This window comes from Protopterus annectens, chromosome 7.part0 (genome assembly GCF_019279795.1).
Source record: "Protopterus annectens isolate FY-2018-M chromosome 7.part0, PAN1.0, whole genome shotgun sequence".
NCBI classification, from domain to species: Eukaryota; Metazoa; Chordata; order Ceratodontiformes; family Protopteridae; genus Protopterus; species Protopterus annectens.
The window spans coordinates 690,915,751-690,933,752 of NC_056739.1; the positions used below are offsets into that span (position 1 = coordinate 690,915,751).

Here is an 18,002-nt window from a genome sequence, read left to right on the forward strand (position 1 = left end):
GCTTTGTCTCCAAACCTTCCAACCTGGGCTGACCCTCTAATATACTTATTCCTAATCCTGTGCATCCTCGTCACACCCTGTGCAAATCTTAACATCTTTAACTCTGCCACATCCAGCTCTAACTCCTGCCTTTTTGTCAATGCCACTGTCTCCAACCCATATAACATAGCTGGTCTCACTACCCTCTTGTAGACCTTCCCTTTCACTCTTACTGGTACTCGTCTGTCACAAATCACTCCTGACACTCTTCTCCACCTACTCCATTCTGCCTGTACTCACTTCTTCACCTCTCTTCCAGACTCACCATTACTCTGAACTGTTGATCCCAAGTATTTAAACTCATCCACTTTCACCACCACTACTCACCATTCCTCTATCCTCCCTCTCATTCATACACATATATTCTGTCTTAGTCCTGCTGACCTTCATTCCTCTTCTCTCTAGAGCATATCTCCACCTCTCCAGGGTCTCCTCCACCTGTTCCCTGCTCTCACAAAAGATCACAATGTCATCTGCAAATATCATAGTCCACAGGGACTTCTGTCTGATCTCGTCTGTCAACCTGTCCATCACCACTGCAAATAAGAAAGGGTCCAGAGCTGATCCTTGATGTAATCCCACTTCCACCTTAAATGCATCCGTCACTCCCACAGCAGACCTCACTGCTGTCACACTACCCTCATACATATCCTGTACCACTCTTACATACTTCTCTGTCACTCCTGACTTCCTCATACAATACCACAACTCCTCTCTAGGCCTCCTGTCATATGCTTTCTCTAAGTCCACAAAGACACAATGCAACTCCTTCTAACCTTCTTTGCACTTCTCCAACACTCTCAGAGCAAACATTGCATCTGTAATGCTCTTTCCTGGCATGAAACCATACTGCTGATCATTAATCATTACTTCCCTTCTTAACCGAGCTTCCACTACTCTTTCCCATAACTTCATGCTGTGACTGATCAGTTTAATCCCTCTGTAGTTACTACAGCTCTGCACATCATCCTTATTCTTAAAAATCGATACCAAAACACTTTCTCCATTCCTCATGCATCCCCTCACTTTCCATAATTTCATTAAACAATCTAGTTAAAAACTCCACTGCCATTTCACCGAAACACCTCCATGCTTCCACAGGTATGTCATCTGAATCAACAGCCTTTCCATTCTTCATCCTCTTCATAGCTATCTTTACTTCCTCCTTGCTAATCCATAACACTTCATGATTCACTATGCGCATATCATCCAGCCTTTTCTCCCTCTCATTCTCTTCATTCATCAACCCCTCAAAGTATTCTTTCCATCTGCTCAACACACTCTCCTTGCTTGCGAGTATGTTTCCCTCATTATCCTTATCACCTTTACCTGCTGCACATCTTTCCTAGCTCAGTCCCTCTGTCTAGCCAATCAGTACAGGTCCTTTTCTCCCTCCTTAGTGTCCAACCTTTCATACAGCTCTTCATACGCCTTATCCTTACCTGTCTATTATTCTATTATTCATAAAGCCTAGTTGTTCAGAAGATATAATGAAAGGTAGAATGTTTTTGATTCTGCTAGCTAAGACCATTGATCGAGTTTTGATATCAGTATTTATGAGTGCTATCGGTCTGTAGTTGTTTGGATTTAGTGCATCTGATTTGGGTTTTGGTATGAGTATAGTTTTTGAGTTGTTGATAATCAGGCCCTTGATTCCATTCTTTATTATGTATTTGTATACTTTCAATAGTATTGGAGCTGTTTCTTAAAAGTTTTTATAGAACTCTGCCACATATCCATCTGTCCCTGGTGATTTGCCTGGTTTCATCTTATTTACAGCAGCTATGATTTCCTCCATATTTATAGGGGCCTTAAGATTATTTATTTGTGATTCGTTTATTACTGGAAATTTCAATTCTTCAGTGAATTGATGGGATAGTAATTCATTGTACTGGTCATGTGGGCCATATCATTTTTGATAAATCTCTTCAGAACCCATTATAATCTCTTTGTCCGTATCTAGAGTTTTGTTATTGTAATATAGTTGCTTTATTTTGGTAGGGGATTTTTTTATGTTTATGATTCTTGCCAATGCTTTTGACGATGGGGATTGAGCCCATTCTGCATATTTGTGGAGAAGTTTAATTTCAGGGAAAGACTAATGTTGTGTTTGAATTTCATGTAATTGTCCTTGTAAGGTAATCATTTGAGTTTCAAGTTATGGTGAGTGTTTAATTTGTAAGTCTAACTCTATACTTTTTCATTTTGATTCTATTGTTGCAACTTTTTCCTTGTTTACATTTTTATAGTGAGCTGCCTTTTGGATTAAAATTCCCCTAATAATGGCTTTTGTCACTTCCCATTGAATATCATATGGTATATCTGTTACCTCTAGGTTATTTTTAGTTTGGGTAAGAATGTCAATGATTTCCTGTGAGACTTCTTTTTCCTTTAATAAGTTAATATTTAAAGTCCACTTTGCTGGTGTTTGGGATCTTTGTGTGAAGCTATCCATCTTAATTGTAATGATTATTTTTGCATGGTCTGATATTGTTCTAGGTTCACTATTGTAGGTAACTTCTTCATTTAGTAGAGTTTTGGATATTAAAAATATGTCTGTTCTGGACCGATACTTGTGGTATGGTGAAAAATAGGTGAATTTGCTGGTTGATGGATTATTTCTATAGTTTTTCAAAAGGGTCAGCTAGCTTAAAATCTTCTATTATTTCGGCTATTAATGTAGTAAATTGTACAGGTTGCTTGTTTTCTTTATTTGTTCTATCTAGTTCTGGATTAACTATCATATTCCAGTTACCTTCTATGATGAATAAATAGGAACATTTTCGAGAACTTTGTATATCTCGTATAGGTAGGTTAATTGATGCAAACATGGGGCATATACATTTAAAACTAAGAAAGTTTTTTTAAACATAGGCAGTTCACAAGTAAAATAACACCATCTGCTATTTGGGTCATAACTACTCTTCATTTTAATGCCATCAAATGATTTTTTAACTATTGTGGCAACTCCCCTAGAAGCTGTACTGTCACCAGCAGCTACAATATGTTTCACCCATTGTTTTTGTATCTTTCTCCCATTGTTCTTTCAACATATGTGTTTCTTGAACAAAAGTTATCTCTGCCTTAGATTTAAAAATTAAATGCATTAATATATTCTTCTGTTTCTTATTTTGTAGGCCATTTACATTCCATGAATCTACAGAAACCACCTAAGAGGTTTATCAACAGAAAGATGATTTTTTTTTTGAGCTAATAGATATATATAGGGACATAAGTAATTTTAAAATCTTCTTAGAGTTTTTGGTGCAGGTCAATGATATGAATATAAGTGTGACATCAGTCCCTTTCAGACCCCCCCCCGTGCTTACCCATGCTAGCCCACTAACTGAAAGAGCAATAAATAGAGCATTTAGAACTATATTACAAAAAGTCCCTGTCATTCTAAGTCCCAGCAGAATTACAGCAACACACGTAACAGCTTGTGCAAAACCAATACATAGGTAATAGCAAAAAAAATATATATGGTTATTAACCCTTTCTTCATTTGAAAATAAGGTTAACAAGGATTTCTGATCAAGAAACAACTACATAGTTGTTGAGGAGTCAGTCATTCAGATGTAGATAAACAGACAATTGCTATCCAGCTCACCCAGCACACAGACAGAAAAAGATAAAAGTAGAGAAGAAGGCTGCTATAGTAATTGCAGAGTGCAGAAAAAAGAAGTCTGTCCTGATATATTGGCATGAAAAATATAAAATGTAATTGAAACCCAAGCTCATGGAAAAAGGCCCAGAGTCCTACATCCAAAGACTTTTTGTACTACTAGTTTAAACAACTGAAGTACCACATGAAAAATTACTATTGGCCAATTACAAAAGAAGGGAGAACCACTTGTTGCTTGGGCCAAAAGGGATTTACCACAATAATCTTTGTGGAGTCCTTCCAGTTATTTAAAAGTACCCTGGATGTCAGTGGAAAGAGTGGAGCATTCCTGTTCCAGGAAAAGAAGAGAAAAGGCATCTGTATTCCAGGCCTTCTTGCATGTTTTATTTTAACAGAATTGTGCCAGTTGATTGTCTAGAGAAGAGGTAAAAAGGTCTTTCTGAGTAATTCCCCATAGCTGCAACAAATCTTGGAAGATTCTCTGATTCATTTTCCATTTGTGGGGGTCTGCCATGGTCCTGCTCAGCTTGTCTGCCACACAGTTTTACTCTGATGGAACTTAAGATGCCTGTACAGTGAGAGTATGTTGTAAGGCTATATGCCTTGCTAACATGGCTAGTCTTCAAAGGGGATAAGATCTGGCTCCCCCTGCTTGTTTATGTACCACATCACTGCTATTGTCTGCAACTACTTGAAGAGGTTCTGGAGACCATAGATGATTCAGAGAGTTGACAGACTTTATAAGAGCTACCATCTCTTTTATGTTTATGTGCTTTGGTATGTCTTTCTTGTTCCAGAGATCATGCAATTTAATTCCCTTTGACACTGCTCCCTAAGCAAAGTCCCAGGCATCTTTAACGACTGACTGCTTTGGAGCTTTGGAGACCTGGATTCAAAGATATTTGATGTCTCTACCAAGTGATTTCCTTTTTCACAAATCCCAAAAATGGGTTTTGAAAACACAATAAGTTTTGATTCTGGGACCAAAGATACTTTAGATGCCACTGTATCTTCCTCTTGTGGAGTCTCACAAGAGGTATCATGGGTATCATGGATGCATAAGACCCAGAATCCTGAGGTCACACAGTGACTGAATCACAGTGACTGAAGACTAAGTGGACCCCCTCCCCAGAAGAGATATAAATATAGAACTAATTTTTGTGTTAGAAAAGCTTGTTATACTGAGGTGTCTAACAGATGCCCCAGAAAGACAATCATGTGTTGCAGTCAAAAAAAGCTTTTGCATGTTCTTTTGGACTCCTAGCCTGTGTAGCAGATGCTTTACTCAGGTGAGAGATTCCTGACACTTTGCAAAAATAAACAAGTCATCTAAATACGGAAAAATGTGGATACCCTGTAGCCTACAATAGGATATGACAGAACTTACACACTTCGTGAACACTCTTGAAGCAATGGTAAGGTAGAGGATTGACAATGTGATCCAGACACAAAAAGCCTTAAGAAACTCCTGAAATCTACATGAATAAGAATTTGATGACATACAACTTTTAAATCTAGGGCTGCTAAAAAAAAACTCAAATGAGGAAGAACAGGTTGTGAGGTAAAAGAATTTTGAAGTTGAACTTGGACATTATCTGAAACTGATTTGGGAAAGAAAGAAATATCCAGAACTGGTCTCTAGGAAGTTTCTTTCTTTGGAATGAAAAACATTCTTGAATAAAATCCTTTCCCCAACTGGGAAGGAGGATCAGATTCTATTACCCCCTGAGACAGCATATGATGTAGGACACAAAGGAAGAGAAGGGTTTGTCCTGGCAGATAAGAAGGAATGTCCTGAAAAGGAGTTATTTCCTCCAGCTGTCATTTATATCCAAGATGGATCACATTCAGGACCCATTCGTCTGTTGCCAAAGAGAAATGGAGGTTTAGAGTTTCTGGAAAGGATAAGGGACTGTCATGGTGGGAAATGGTTACAAGGTCCCTTATTTGGTTGTTCTGCCTTGTTTGACTGACTTTTGTTTCAGTGTTTCCTGCTTTGCTTTCACTCTACTGAGACTGTTTATTTTGTTTCTTGTCAAGAATGCATGAGAGCAAAGAATCCATCAAAAAGTTTAGATAAGGAGGTATGAAAATGTTATGGAGTTCATGAATCAGCTTACCCATGTCATCACACTTTTTGATAACATCTACAGCAGACAGAGACCAAAAACGTGATCTCTATCCAAAGGATAATTCCAAATTTAATTTTTGATATCCTCTGTGCATTTCTAAAATTGTAGCCAGGCAAACCGTATCAAAACAGTACCATTCACAACAGCCCTAGAACTAGTATCTACAGAGCCATAAACACACTTTAAACAATGAGTAGTGACCTGAGAAATAGAAAAAAAATGACTACATAAAGTAGATGTATACTCGCTAGAGAAAACTGCAGCCAAAACATTCACCATACTTTCACAATTTGTCAGGATAAAATTCAGCACGAGTCTGACAGTTTAAAATTCCAAATGTCAAAATTTGCAAAAGCATAAAGTCTTCTCCTCAACCTGTCAATAACTTTACCATTGTTCTGAGAAGAAGAAGAAGGATTAGAATTAACAAAATGCTTAGCAACAGCTAGATTAATTAAAGCTAAAGCTGGTGGGTTGGGTCTGGGATTAGTATATAAAAAGCTGAAAGACTGAGGAACTTTGTACATTCAATCTCCTTTTTAGGAGAAGGAGGTTGGTTAACCACATACTGTGGCAAATACATCCTCCAATGCTGACAGCACTGGGGGATGATTGAGGGTTCTGGAAATTCCAGTTTTAGCAAATCATAATACTTTCTAAGGGAATGAAAAACCTCAGTGTTCTCCCACGGGTTCATTCTGGAAGTAGAAAGACAATTCCTCAAAAGGACTTTCAGATATTACACTCTACTCAGAATCCCAGTCAGAAACCTGAGAAGAAAAGGTTGCATCTGTCTCTTCACATTCTTCTATAGCTTGCAAATCCTGAACCTCTTAATGGAAAGAGGAATCCCTTTCTATTTTACCAGAAACCACCTTGCAAAAAAGGTCAGTAACCTGCACAAGACACAGAGCCAAACCCAGTAAATCACTCCTGTACAGAGAAACTGACATAGCTAGATATTTCATTTTCTTTCTTGTTTTTGGCAGGAATGTTAAGATAAACTGCACCAGTATGCAACAGTTTCAACAGGGATGGGCACAACATTCTTGCCAAGTGGGGGCATATTCTCTGCCCCTTCTTCCATGACCAACAAGAATGTCTCTCCCCTTGCAACTGAGAGAACTCCAACCAAGGCAGAGGACATGGCTAATCCCCGGTCCATGTTGGCTATATGGACAACACCAGACGAAAAGGAAGAAAAAGATGAGTGGTCTGAGAAACCACCTTTGGCCATGGCAGAACCATCTACTATGGGCTGTGGCAATATGCCAGCCTACTGTGATGGCAAAGGCTGCTTAGTTAGCTTAGCTTTTTTTTTTCTGGCTGGAAGAAGTGCCAACAGAGGGGCCAATAGTTTGTTTCATGTTCAAGTTGAAAAAGGTCTTATTTTCCAGGGAAGCTTAGGAAAGTGGTAAAAAAGTAGCCCTTTCCCATAAAAAAACATAATGAAAAAACTTTAAGCCCTTTCCTCAGCCTCCAAAAGTAAAACAAAACATAGTTTCTCCATAGAAAAAGTGGCTTTAAACAACTTTTAACAACTTTTTTAGCACAAAATTAAAACAATGCTTTTTCGTCTAAAAGTACATAAACATCATGAGACAGACATGGAAAATACTTTTTCCTCACTTAAAGGTAATTGTTTTACCCTAAAAGTTACTTTAAAGTTAATTTAAATGACTTTAAAAACAATGTAGAAATTTTTCCCTGAAGGGAACTTATCTTTTTAGTCAGCTCAGCTTGAGCTAATTGTTTGGGTTCATGAAATGTGTTTTGGAAGCTGGACAACTGTTATATCCTATACAGGATATGACTCATATAGCTAAGGCTATTGCAGCAGTGATCAATATGAGGAGTATCTAGGTGAAGAGGATGGGGTGAGGTGACAGTAAGTGATAAAGCAAAGTAGCAAACACTTAAGGCAACAGGAAGAGAGACAGATGAGAGTAAAGTACCAACAAAGAGACAAAAAAGGACAAAAGAGAGAGCTAATCAACAGGATAGAAGTGGAAGCACTAGGGAGATAAGGAGAAACAGGGATAGGCAAAAGTTGTAAAGGGAGCTAGTTTAAAGAAGCAGGTACAATGGGGAAGTTAATGTAGACAAACAGAACTAGAAGAAACAAAGAAGTGAAGCTGGTAAGTTTAGGATGACCCTCAGCAATGCCTGAATCCCAGGTCGTTGCACTAATAGTTAATAGTGAGCTGACATGACTGGGTTAGTTGAGACATCAGCCAATAACAAGAGATGATGGAACATAATAATTCTGGTAGGACAGGATGTTTAGTAAGTATAAGGACTCAGAGGTCATTGTTAGTGTATACTAGGAGTGGTTTTGAATGAAATCTGTAAAAGCAGGAGCTAAGATATTGGGAAATAAGAAAGTCAGTGAAACTGCTAAAAATGAAACAGAAGAGGCTGATTCCTCTCTTTGCTTACCAACACTACAGTTGCTAGAGGCAAAAGTGAAGAACAAATATTGTGATTCACTTCACAGATGGTCAGGAAATCTACCAGTGGTGATGACTTGGTCAGAAATGGGATTAAGGAACTGATAAGCAAGAACAGTATGGCTATGCTGGGAAACCTTAGTCTGCCTAAGAGAGACTGTTATAATCCATTAATAAATGTGGGCAGGGCAAGCAGGCTAATCAAGCCATTCAGCTTAGAAGGGTTTGAGCAGAAGCCATTGGAACCTGGGAGAAGGTAATGGTCATTCTAGTTCTATATAAAGAGTTGAGTGACTCTTCAAGTTAGGGTACCAGTGTTGCACACTGACCATGCCATAATGTAGTTTAGAATGGTTATGGAAAAGGAACAAGCACGGTCTCAAAGATCAAAGTCTGTGATGACTGTGGGACAAAAAAGAGGCATTAATAAGAAGTGTGCTTGTAAACAGGTAACCATTTGAAATGTTGGGAGCCGCTAGAGTGAGTCCAGAAATGTGGAGACTGAATGGCCAAGAAAAATGGACTTAAAGTCCAAGATGCCATTTCTCAGGATATTCCCTTTTTTCCAAGGTATAGTGATCTTGGAGTTGGTATATACAAGTTTGGTGGGTGGTGGGCCAGGGGGTCTTGCCTCCCTTCCAAAAAGAAGTTCTAAGGAGAAGAGTGTTTTTGAGATTCGCTCTTCTGCATTTTCGGTATCTTTTTTTAGCCTTTTGGCACTCAGCATATTGAGTGCTGGCATTTCAATAGTGAGCCTGTAAACAAGAAGAAAGTATAAGAATGAAGAGGGTTAAGACTGTCACAAAAGGAATGCCCAGAGGGGTAGTGAGAAAGAACTTAAGAAGGTTGCAATGACAAATAGAAGAAGAAAAACACTATTGAATGGAATTTGTATGCCTGAGACCTGGCATGAGTCATGATTGCAGGCTGACTTTAAAGATTGAATCAGCTTTCAACATGTTTAAGGCATCATTATTCCATCATAAGAATATTGCTCAGACTAGAGAAGCTTTGCAAAATATAACTTAATACACACACTGGCACCACTTCTTGCAGCATGTAATATCTACTAGACATTTACATAAAAATTCACTGTATCTGAAAAAACAGTTTATCAGTAGATAAAACAATGACATCTTTCTACCCTACAGTATAATATTGTATAAAAATGCAATGTTGCTGTTTCTACCTTCATGTACAGTTTGCTACATGAAGTCGTACTTTTCTTATAATGATTTACATAATTTGTTTCAATATTTCTGTTTTGTGCGCATCAAATGTGAGACCTCCATGTCACAAAGCAATGATTTCATGTCACCTCACTTTTTATTTATTGTTTTTATAAAAATAAGAAAATTGCATGGATTGCAGATATATGCATGTCCGTCTCATTCTACTCTCTCCTCATCATATTAAATGTTCTGTTTTTGCATTTCAATCTTCAGGGTACTTGTACAGATGTGTAAAATGAAGGCCTTCCAGGAGCTCTGTGATTTAACCCCTAACTTCAATGAAAGACTTATCATAGCAATCAAGGTAATGGTGCCTGCTGTTTTTGGAGAAGGAAATTGCTATTTTTGAAGTACCACATCTGTTAAAAAGAGGATAGCAACCATGGATTATATCAAGTTTTATTATTAAAAGTAATTAATTAAGTAATTGTCTTTCTCTATGTAAGAAAATAAAAACGACTACAAACTAAAACTAATATTTAATCTAGCTGTCTGCTAATGTATTTTATGTAGTGGAAAATATACATCTCTATCTATATTTCTATGTATCTAGGAGGCATAAAATATATGTAATATAAAATATAAGGTCTGGGGTATAAGAAGTGAAATCTGGAGATGATTTTTATGATGATAAGTGCTGTGCCTTAAGTCAAAACTGAGCATATAATATAGCATAGTACCAGCTGTTTCATTTATTATGCGAAACGCATTTTGTGTTTATGTTTGCAGTATTGATTTCCATTCATTTCAACTGCTGTGTATTTTTACTTTTTTAATTTTGTGTAGATATTCACTTGAAGTAGTGTTCTTTGTTTCTTCTAAACTGGTAGGGTATAAGGATATCAGTTTGCCTTAGGCCATTGCACTTTCTGTCTGCTTTATACAGCTGTATATGGCATTGTTTCTTTCAAGTATACTTTTTGAATATTTGGCATTGTTTTTATATTTAGTGATGTTTTGTAGTTGAGTACAATTTATAATTTAGCTCTGTGTGAATTTTTAACATTTATGAATTTGCAATTAGATTAATCAGATTGTTTATTCGATTCATTTTAAGTGTTATCCTCTTAGAATTTGCTACTAATTTAGGTTTTTATGAGGTTTGAGTTTGAAATAGGATGGGTTTGCATTGCTGGTAAGTAATGTGTATTTTGAATTCTTGTATGATTGCTCAGATTAGTTTTCCTTTTGCTACTGCAGTGAAATTGAGAGACTGACATTTTTTTCTACATTTTTATCATATTAATTTGTATGTTTGCTTTATGGTTGGAGTTAGTGTTTTGGGGTATTCTATTGCTGATTTACATTTTGTTGTGTTTTTGTTCAGTTTGATGAGATTTATTCCATTTTTCTCATTATTATCAGGAAAAAGATCTGTCTTGGTTTGATTATGTTTATTAAAACAATGGAATTAACTTACAGATTTTTTTTACAGTTTATTATATTTCCTTTTGTTGGTCAAAGCAGAGAATATATGGGTTTATCTATTATTATTGATAGAAGCAATCAACAGGAAAATCATTACTCCTGGTTTTTCATAACTTTAAATGGTCAACTACCCACTTCCTTAAACCAGTGTAGAGAATGCTTTAACTGGAGGGCTTCACCCCCCCTCACACCCCATTATATGTTCCCCTTACATATATACAATGACTCCATGGTTATGTAGCTGCAACAAAAGGAAGTGGGAAACACTGTGCTGCAATCAGGTAATTGTGAGTTGACTATAGCACCACTTCATGAAACATGCTCGTGAGGGGTAATGCAACTTCTATCTTTTGATTGACAGGCTGTGCATTTGACAGAATGTATGTTACCCATAGTTTTATATATATATATATATATATATATATATATATATATATATATATATATATGGGTCTACTTCATATGACGTAATTTCATTTGACTGAAATTCATTTGACTGAGACCAAAACACTGAAATTTCAAAAGCCTGAAAACTCATTTGACTGAAACTCATAACACTGACGCATTAAAGTAAAAGGTATATGTCCTTTTTCCCATTGTAGTGCGATCCTGGAGTTAGTATATATAGTTAGGGGAGGTTGCCCCCCACATACTTTATATATTTTAAACCATACGCATGGATATTTATAAATGCAATGAATAACTCTTTGCAGAAAACAATATTTACCTAAACTATGTGGGGGGCTTTGCCTGCCACCTCCCCCAATGTAGTAGGCTGTTCCCCCCACACCCCCAACTATATATACTAACTCCAGGATCGCACTACAGTGAGGAAAAGGGCATATACCTTTTACTTTAATGTGTCAGTGTAATGAGTTTCATTCAAATGAGTTTTCAGGCTTTTGAACTTTCAGTGTTTTGGTATCAGTCAAATGAAATTTAGGTCATATGAAGTAGACCCATATATATATGTATATATATATATATATATATATATATATATATATATCTATAGGTACAATATGCAGATTTGGAATACAGAAAATCACAGTGCTCTTCAACATACTGAAAAGTGAAATACTAACTATCAAAATGTCCTTTCACACATTGAAAACCAACTGTTGTATGTGATAAAAAATGAACAATGTAAGCATTTTTTTGGTCTATATTCATAGGTTCATAGGTTCATAGGCTCATAATAGGCTATCTGCCCTAGGGCATTTATAAGCCTAGCCAGAGTGTGTTTGGCTTTCGCCACCCATTTTAAATTAATTTTGCTATACCCTTTTTTGAGGTTAGTATATCGTGCCTCTATCTAACAGTGACACAGAAGTGATACCTGGGGTAAACCTACGATCTCCCATCCACTCATCAAGATTCCTCTTGAAGAGAGTCAATGAGGGACTCTGCCTAACCTGGACTGGGATTTTATTCCAGAGTGAAGGGAGCCTCTGGGTTATGAATCTGTCCCTCCAGCATGTCCTATTTATTTCAGTGCTGAGGTTCAAGTCTCTCAACCGCATAGCTCGATGGGATTTGGATTTTCTGAGGTGCAGCATGTCCATTAATTCCGGGTTGGACATGGCTTTATACGTCAGGCACAGATTACCTCTGAGCAGGCGGTGTGCCACTGAGTAGAGCTGGAGTTTCTTTAACCGGGCAACATATGACATCTGTTTGAACCCTTTGATCCTTTTGGTGTGGTACTTTTGGGGTCTTTCCAGTTGCTGCAGGTGTCTGGTAAGGTACATCCCAAAAAGGGGCATTGTACTCAATTATGGGCCTGATGAGGGATGAGTAAAGAGGCACGATGACCTCCCCTGATCTAGATGTGAATCCCTTCATGATTAGGTGTGCTATATAAAATGTTTTTCTAACCACTTTGGCCACATGGTTGTCAAATGAGAGATTGCTATCAACTTGGGTCCCCAGGTCCCTAATTACTTCTTCTGTACTTAATGGATTACCACCTATGTGGTAATTTGTGGGCACTTTGTTTTTGCCAAAGGGGATGACTATACACTTTTTGGCATTTAGCCTGAGGCCATGGCTCTGGCACCAGTTGTCCATTTCTATGAGGCCCTTTTGGAGGATGCTTGTGTTGGCTGGAGAGTCGATTATGGCGCCCAGTTTGCAGTCATCTGTGAACTTGGTCAGTCACAGTCCTTCCGTGTTGGCCTGTACCTCCAAGAAACATATACTGAACAAGAGAGGTCCCAGGACTGAGCCTTGTGGGACGCCACTTGTAACTGGTTTGGAGTCTGACATGGCTCCAGCAATTCTAACCACGTGGGTTCTGTCCTTGAGCCAGTTTTCAACCCATCTAGTGACATAGGGGTTTATATTTAAGCTGGTGAGCTTATCTATAATGCCCGAGTGGGGTATTGTATCGAAGGCTTTTGTGAGGTCCAGGTAGGCTGTGTGGACCACCTTCCCCTCATCAATGGCCTTGGTGACTGTTTCAAAGAAATTGATCAGGTTTAAGAGGCAGGATCTGCCCTTAACAAAGCTGAACTGGGTAGGATCCAGTGTCTGTAGGTCCCCTATATCTTTATTTATGAGGTCCATGATGATGCTTTCCATGGCTTTGCAGACCAAGCTAGTCAGGCTTTTGGGGCGATAGTTTCCAGGATCCATTGAGGCACCACCTTTGTGGAGAGGGACCACTGTTGTTGTACGCCACTCTTTGGGTACATATCCTGTAGTAAGGCTGAAACTGAACAATAGTTTTATGTCTGGGTTTAGCTCTTCTTGGAGTTCATGTAGGACGCAGCCCGAGACACCGTCTGGTCCCATTGGTGTTGTGTTTTTTGCTTTGGAGAGGGCCTGAGCATCTGAGATGTCAGGGGGGCAGCACTCTGCTGGGATAGATATTTGCCCTTTTGGTGGGGGGGTGGAGAAGTTTGCGCTGAACCTGTCAGCTAGGATGTTGGCAATGTCTGTGGGTTCGGTGTATTTTTTGTCATTTTGGACTAATTCTGAGCATATCTGGGATTTCCCACCCAGGTTCCTAACATAACTAAAGAAAGCCTTGTGATTATCCTTAGTGTCCTGTGCAATTTTTCTCTCTAAGCTGGCCTTAGACGATTTTATGAGTGCCCATAGTTTTTTGCTAATACTGATCAGAGATGCCTTTCCCTTTTTGGGATTTTGCTCTATCATGTAGTAGCCTCTTCCTTCTATTGTATAGTTTGTTTATGGCTGGGGTCCACCAGACAGGATGTCTGTCTTTGGAGGATTGGGTCTTGGTTTTATTTGGGATTGCATGATCCAAGCATTCCTGAAGGTGTTCATAGAATGCGTTTATAAAGGATTCTGCGGTCTGGGCTGTATTTTCCACAGGCCCGGGGGCTTTGAAGGATTCCACCTCGGTTTTGAGGAGTGTGAAATTTGCTTTACAGAAGTTTTTCACTGTGGTTTTCTGGGCAGGGGGTGGGGGTCGGGATGTGAATATCCAGTGAGATTAGTTTATGGTCTGATCTTACCAGTGAGGGATGCACTTCTGGTCTGGAGCATAGAGTTCCCATGTTGGTGATGATCAGGTCCAGTATGTTTTCCCCTCTTGTGGGAGTGGTAACAAGTTGTTTCATAGCATTTGAGTTTATAAATTCTAGGAACCTTTGGGCTAGGGTGTTGGAGCTAGAGTAATGCTCCCAGTCTATGTTTGGGTAGTTGAAGTTGCCCAATATAATGGTGTTTGGAGAGACCTTCATGTTTTCCAGTGTTCTCAGGAAGGTTGAGTGGGGTTCCTGGGTTTGGGAGGGTGGTCTGTAGCATTCTATAAACTGGAAGGCAGTTTTACCCACTGTTAGTTGCACATGGATAGTCTCTGATGCTTCGTGCTGTGCCACCAACCTGGAGGTGTGGGTATCTTTGATGAATATTGATACTCCCCCTCCTTTTGTGGTTCTGTCCAAGTTTTGGGGCCGAAAAGCATGGTATGAGGTATAACCTGGTACTGCTGGGGTGCTCTCGGGAGCCTTGAACCAGGTTTCTGTTACTGCACAGATATCGATGTTCTCCATGCTAAGGAGAGTTTCGAGTGCATGCATCTTGACGTTCAGACTTCTGGCGTTGAGTAACATTACTCTTAGTTTCTTATCCCTTGTGATACCTATGGAGGTGGGTTTGTCTTTTGAGCCTTGCCTAAAAAAGGCACTATGGGGGTGGCAAGAGCCTTTGCCAATATCCAAAGCCCAGGGTGACAGGTGCAAGCCATCCCTAGTGAAGCATCGTGGCTTGTCGAGCATGTCATCCCAGGCTGACAGGCATTGGATCCCCTTTGAATGACACCAATACTTAAGCCAATTGTTGAAATTGATCATCTTGTCTTTATATTGTGGCATTATTCTTGGTGAGGGTAAGATGCTACTCAAGGTCAGGGTCATACCGGCCTGGGCTACATGCTCAAAGAGCTCCTGTATGTCTCTTTTCATGTAGTCCAGGGAGGTACATCTCAGGTCATTCACACCAGAATGGACAATGACTGACTCATATTTGTACTTGCCTTGAAGTGACCTGAGTGCTTGTGTTATGTGGCGGATCCTAGCACCCAACAGGCAGCTCACCGTGACCTTCTCCTTGTTCAGCCTGGTGAGCGGGACGTCAGTGTGCCTGATGATAGTCACCTATTACAAGTGTATCAGGTGTGTTGTTTAGCCTTAAGGGCTGTGACTGTTCGGCACACTGGCTTTGTGAGCTATGTGTTGCACGTTTTTTGTTTTGGGGTAGCGGTTGCTTGGGTGTCTACTTTGGAGGTCTACACTTCTCCAGTGATAGGTAGGAGAAGCTCTAAGCTCCCCACTGCCACTGGTGAACAAAGAAGCAAAGAAAGGAAATGGGCAACACAGGAACTTTCCAAAAGTCCAGAATACAGCAAGGCCTGTATTTGGACTACTCTAGGTCAGGAAAGATGGGAAACAAGGATAATTTTTTTTTTTTTTCATTTTTGCAACAAACAGCAGGAAAATGCAATAAATATGTAACACAGGCTAGCGCACTTGAGTGTGTAGCCTCAACAGGTAAATGCAACAAACAGGACAAACTTTAAAAGTGCAGGTGCAAAAATAACTTTAAACAGTTTAAAATAGTTCAAGAAGCAGAAATACTTGCAGTTTAGCTAGATTGAACAGTCGCCCAGGTAGTAGCAGGAAAAAAAACACTTTTATCAGGTTAGCAGTCGCTCTTTTAGCCTCTCTGCTGCTAGCACCACTCTGCACTCTCCACTATTGTAATGTCAAAACTTTAAAAGAACGAACGGTCTTATATCGACACAGAAAAAACGAACCTACAGAATGTGGAATGGCCAAAACAGTGATTTTTTTCCCAGGGAAAGAAATCGCTGGGCCATTGTCAGGACTTTGCTGTTTCCTCCACTGTGGTGTGATCTAGGAGTTGGTATATATAAGTGGGGGGGGTGCAGGGGCACAGCCCCCACATTGGGGGGATGAAGCCCCCCACTTTATTTATTTATTTGTTTCTTGCTGTTTTTTTTTTTTTTTTTGGCCCAGCGATTTTTTCCCTGGAAAAAATTGCTGTTTTGGCTGTTCAACATTCTGCGGGTTTGGTATTTTTTTGTTGATATAAGAGCATTTGCTCTTTTGAGGTTGCAGCATTACAAATATAGACCTGTATTTTTCAAACATGTATCTACATCACAACCACCATTTTTGGATTTTGTCCTCTTACCTATGTATACAAACTCCAAAGACAAAGAGCAATGTACTAAGGGTAAATGCCCCTGTTAAAATGACAGTAGTCTTGCACCACAAATAATAAACACCTCTCTGTCTTGCATAAAAGGAAAGTTTTCCCAATCCTCCTCTCTGTTAGTATGCACAAGTAAGGGGGGATGGGACATACAGGGAAGTATGCGCCCCTGCATATTCTGTGTGGATTTTTTTAATTATATCTTTGTGACTTGACATTTGTGCCCTACACTGTTGTGGCAGGAGAAGATAGCCTACACCCTTCTGAGTTGGGAATTGCTGGTTGAATTCTTATTGTGTCTGTTATTCTAAAAGTGTGTTAATTCTGGTTTAAGAACTTGGGCTCCAAACCAGTTATTTTACATTAAGAAGGTTTGTGGGCTGCACTCTTGTGGGAGGAGATGGTAGCCTCCACACTTCTGAGCTGGGAATTGCTGGTGAAGGCTTATTGTTCCCGTTATTCTTAGTATCTTTGTTCTGGTTTAAGCCCTTATGCTCCAAACCAGTTATTTTACATTAGGAAGGTGTGTTGTCTGCACTCTTGTGGCATTGCTGTCTAGACAGATTTTTTTAACTACTAAAGTATCTAGTTTGTTCATAGGTGTCGATCTCAAGTTCATAGGTTCATAGGTTGGTACTAGGCTATCGGCCCTAGTGCCTATACAAGCCTAGCCATAACAATTCCCTGGCTATTTCTTCCCACAGTATTTACTTCCCTGGAACCCTGTCTAGCAGGGTGACTGATGTGATCCCCGGGGTGAATTTCCTATCTCCCATCCAGTCATCAAGGTTTCTTTTGAAGAGGGCCAAGAGGCACTCTGCTTGACATGTATGGGCAGTCTATTCCAGAGTCTGGGGAGTCTCTGGGTCAGGAACCTATCCCTCCAGCATGTTTTGTTCATTGTGATGACAAGGTTTAGATCCCTGAAGTGTGTGTCTCTGAGGGATTGGGATTTCTTTAAGTGTAGCATGTCCAGCAGTTCTGGGTTTGACATGGCCTTGTATGTTAAGCAGAGATCGCCTCTGAGTAGACGATATGCAACAGAGTATAGGTGGAGTTTTTTTAGATGGTCAGCATAGGGCATCTACTTTAGGCCTGTGATTCTTTTAGTGAGGTATTTCTGTGGTCTTTCCAGTTGTTGCAGATGTTTTGAGAGGTACTTACCAAACAGAATGTTGTATTCTATAATGGGTCTAATATGGGATGAGTACAGTGGGACAATGACCTCCTTTCTTCTGGATGAAAGGCCTTTAGTGATGAGGTGTGCCACATAGAAGGATTTCCTGACTGTTGTGGCGATGTGGTTATCGAAGGTGAGACCACTGTCCACCTGTGTCCCTAAGACTCTTATCACACTTTCAGTGTTTAGTGTACTGCCACCTATGTG

General features: G+C 39.4%; 1 protein-coding gene across 1 annotated transcript in view; it reads left to right on the forward strand.

The window, feature by feature from the left end:
• UNC13D (unc-13 homolog D) overlaps nucleotides 1–18,002 on the forward strand; it is a 1,205,501-nt gene that overhangs the window by 708,999 nt on the left and 478,500 nt on the right. The window contains exon 15 of the mRNA XM_044077226.1: nucleotides 9,692–9,782. Coding sequence (XP_043933161.1) covers nucleotides 9,692–9,782 — 91 coding nt within the window. The remainder of the gene's footprint in view (nucleotides 1–9,691; nucleotides 9,783–18,002) is intronic.